The sequence below is a fragment of the Nicotiana tomentosiformis genome, chromosome 8 (genome assembly GCF_000390325.3).
Source record: "Nicotiana tomentosiformis chromosome 8, ASM39032v3, whole genome shotgun sequence".
In the NCBI taxonomy this organism is placed as follows: Eukaryota; Viridiplantae; Streptophyta; class Magnoliopsida; order Solanales; family Solanaceae; genus Nicotiana; species Nicotiana tomentosiformis.
In genome coordinates this window covers 18,342,297-18,346,658 of record NC_090819.1, presented here as the reverse complement: position 1 = coordinate 18,346,658, position 4,362 = coordinate 18,342,297, and the positions used below count along the sequence as shown (strand labels likewise).

Below are 4,362 nucleotides of genomic sequence, written 5' to 3'. Positions count from 1 at the left end.
ACCCAAATATAAGTGCCATAAATATGTTTCACTCAATTCATAAGAACGTTTTCTCTTATTTGGTAAATCAATATAATTCAGTTCTTTAGGTTGTAACTGTTTAGGAATAGAGTCAACAATAAAAATACCATTAACCAATGTAGCCGAAGAGATATAACGTTTATTATGACTAATAACACATTTATCAATATCATGAAAATTAATGTCATAACCATCTCTCATAGCGCTAGAAACCGAAATTAAATTCCTTCTAATGGAAGGTACATATAATGTTTCCTTTAAAGTGTCACAGCCCAAAATCTCACCTGTCGTGATGACGCCTATCTCAATACTAGGCATGCCAAAAATCTCAATAAATCACCATTTCTTTTAAATTTGAAAACAAAATAATTAAATTTAGCGGAAGAAATCTCACAATTTTAAATATAACACTCCCAAAATCCGGTGTCACTGAGTACATAAGCATCTAATATGAATACAATATTTGACTGATAAAAACCATTGTCTGAAAGTATAGAACAGTACAATAACTGAAGAAAAAAGAGACAAGGTCAGCGGACGCCAAGCAGCTACCTTGATAGTCTCCAACTGATAGTACTCTGAAATCTAACAATCTCCTTGGCCGAAAGCACCTGGATCTGCACACGAGGTGTAGAGTGTAGTATGAGTACAACCAACTCAATAAGTAACAAGACTAACCTCTGGGCTGAAAGAAATGATGAGCTTTGAATGTACAGTCCAGTAAAACTAATGGTACAGAAATGTAGGCATGCTTTCAAGTTTAACCGTTAAACTCAGTACAAGTGAAATAGATCAATACTGCATGATATGAGGAATATGACATCTCAGTAGAAAGACCTCATGTAAATACCGATCACAAATTATCCGGTCACTCGGTACTGTTTATGGCCAATCCAACCCAGGGGTATTCCAACCTGTATATATATATATATATACACATCGACTGACAGTCAGTCACCCAGTACGGTATAAGGCCAATCCAGCCCTGGAATAATTTTATGCCCAAATATAACTGATACGGACAAGATCTATGTCCAGGTAAACTCATTACAATACAAACAAGTAAGGCAAGTCCATGCCCTGGGAAATCCATCCCGAATGTATATATAATCATCGTAAGTAAGGCAAGTCCATGCCCTGGGAAGTCCATCTCGAATATATATAATCATCTACGCTCACTGGGGGTGTACAGACTCCGGAGGGGCTCCTTCAGCCCAAGCGCTATATAAAGCCGATATGGCCTATTGCAGGCGGGCAGTCCCGATCCATATAATAATAAAGTCAATAAGGCCTGCTGCAGGCGGGCAACCCCGGTCCATTTAATAATATAGCCAATAAGGCCTGCTGCAGACGAGCAACCCTGATCCATATAATAATAATGTATAAAGCCATTATGGCATGCTGCGTCGCGTAGCTCGATCCCATAAATATCCTCACAATGGACAAATATTACTGAGTGTGAAATGTATTTTTTTTTTGAACAATTAATTCAACAGCAACACGACCCCATGGGTCCCAAAATATTGGCACGTAGCCTAAACATGATATTTAATAAGAGTCTCAGCTCAATTTCTCTAACACGTGGAACATGTTTAGATGATAATATGATTCATTAATTTTACAACTGCATCGAATTTATTCAAGACACAGTTTATATGGTGCACGTCCACATGCTCGTCACCTATCGTGTGTGTCACCTCCAAACAATTTATATTTTACCAAATTCGGGGATTCATACCCTCAGAATCAAGTTTAGAAGTGTTATTTACCTCAAACCGTGTAATTTTTTACTCCGGTATGCCTTTGCCTTGTGAATTGGCCTCCAAACGCCTCGAATCTAGCCATAAATAATTCGATAAAGTCAATAAAATTTATTGGAATTAATTCCATAAGAAAATGTTAATTTTCCATAAAAACCCGAAATTTAGCTCAAACTTCGTCCGTGGGGCTCACGTTTCGTAATTCGATAAAACTCACAAAACCCGAACTCCCATTCAACCACGAGTCCAACCATATCAAAATTACTCAAATTCGACCACAACTCGGTCTTTAAATCCTCAATTAAAGTCTATGAATTTTTCTACTATTTTCAACCCAAGACACTAATTAGATGACAAATTCAACGATATAATCATAGAATTTACCGAAAACTAAGTAAGGAACACTTACCCCAATCAACTCCGCTAAAATCCCTTCAAGAATCGCCCAAATCCGTGATCTCTAGCTCAAAATATGAAAAATGGGCTCAAACACTCGATTTTGGATATAAAATTGTCTACCCAGTTTTTCTTAATCGTGATCGCGGAAATGGCCTCGCGATCGCGAAGCACAATCAGACTGCCCACACATTATACCCTACGTGAACGCGGAATCACTCACGCGATCGCAGAACACTGCCTCTCAAACCTACGCGAACACGTTCAGCCCCACGTGATTGCATAGAGCAATTGCCTCCTCTCATCTACTGCTCAAATCCTTATACGCGAACGCGACCTCATCCATGCATTCGCGAAGCACAGCTTAATTCATTTACGCGATCGCGTTTCTTCCTATGCGACCGCATAGAACATAAATCACCCCTGCACCAAATAAGCTTACGCGATCACGGATGAACTTATGCGATCGCGTATAAGGAAACCAAAAGAAAAATTCCAGCAGTGGTTTTAAGTCCGAATCTGATCCGTTAACTCTCCAAAACTTACCTGAGGCCCCCAGGACCTCAACCAAATATACTAACAAATCCTAAAATATCATATGAACTTAGTCGAGTCTTCAAATCGCATCCAACAATAGTAAAAATACGAATCACACATAGATTCAAGCCTAATGAACTTTGAAACTTCCAATTTCTACAAACTACTCCGGAACCTACCAAACGAAATACTAATATTTCCTAATGCTAAAACTGGAACTACCGAACCATCCGCTTGATAAATATTGATTTCTCCTCAACTTAGTCGTCGCACTACCTGAAACCCCTGCAAATAAGTGTAGACATGATTAGTGGCTCCCGAATCTATACACCATGGCATGGTAGAAACAACCGCTAAAAGAGTTTCAATGACAAGTGGATGTAAATCACCTGATTTATTATTTAGCTTGGCCAGATAAGCCGGACATTGCTTCTTATGATGCCCAGGCTTCTTGCAGTGATAACACTTGCCCTTAGCCTTTTTCACACCAACAATTGCGCCACCAATAGAGGACTTTTGAGCCTTTTTCTTCTTCTATCTGCCTCTCGGTTTAGAAGAAAAATCTACCTCAAAATTCAATGCCACAGGAGGAGTTTGTTGCTTGATAATAGTCTCTACCAACTGCAGCTCATTCAGTAATTTCACAAGTGACAAATCCATCTTTTTCATGTTATAATTCAAGCGAAATTGCTAAAAACTGTCAGGCAAAGTCTGCAGGATCATTTCAACCTGCGTATCCTTATCAATGTTAGCTCCAAGGACCTCCAGTTCATTCAGAAGACTCATCATCTTCAAAACATAATCCCTAACATATGAACCTTCAACCATTTTGGTATTCAGAAGAGCTTTCATGGCAGTCTGCTTAGCCGCACGATTCTGATCTACAAACATTTCTTTGAGATTTTTCAGAATGTCATAAGCAGACTCCATAGACTGGTATTGATGTTGCAGAACATTTGACATAGATGCCAGAATATAACACCGCACCATCTCATTAGCCTTAACCGATTTTCTGTAAGCTTTTTGTTCATCATCCATACCATCATCTCTAGGTTTTTCCGGACACACCTCATCGAGCACAAATTTGTACTCTTCAGCAATTAGGACAATATCCAAGTTTTGTTTCCAATCAACAGAATTCGGACCCTCAAGTTTGTTTGGGGTAGGAATAACAGTAAGGGGATTGAAAGCAGCCATTGTTAATATGAGAGACAATTAAATAAATATATCAAAATCAGTCATGTATTATTGAATATTAAAATTCAAAACACACTACATACATATAATTCATGCACCTTGAACAACAAATTTCGATAGGAAAAGAGTTATTCTTGCAATATATATATATATATATATATATATATATATATATATATATATAATGACAGATTATTCACTCCATGAATTTAAACATGACATACTCAGATGAAGAGTAAAATGTTAATTTAAGTCAAGTGAATATCAACATTCAATATACTAGTCTCATTGAACCAACATGCATACTTAGATGGAGAGAAAATACAAGCAATCAACAACTAGTATAACCCAGTGATTATCTATATTGAGTTTATCCGATATGGAAGAAGACCTACGTCAACGTGTAAAAATATTATATCACCAGAATTTAACCCTGGAGTCCATAGGAAAT

The 4,362-nt window shown here is 37.7% G+C and overlaps 1 protein-coding gene across 1 annotated transcript; it reads right to left on the bottom strand.

The window, feature by feature from the left end:
* Positions 1-3,404: 3,404 nt before the first annotated feature.
* LOC138897131 (uncharacterized) lies at positions 3,405-3,911 on the bottom strand. Its single transcript, XM_070183089.1, has one exon. It carries the CDS (start codon positions 3,909-3,911, stop codon positions 3,405-3,407), a length of 507 nt encoding a protein of 168 aa, XP_070039190.1.
* Positions 3,912-4,362: the final 451 nt, after the last annotated feature.

Bases quoted from the DNA above. Each gene is read 5' to 3' on its own strand.
- LOC138897131 (XM_070183089.1), bottom strand. From the start codon at position 3,911: ATGGCTGCTTTCAATCCCCTTACTGTTATTCCTACCCCAAACAAACTT.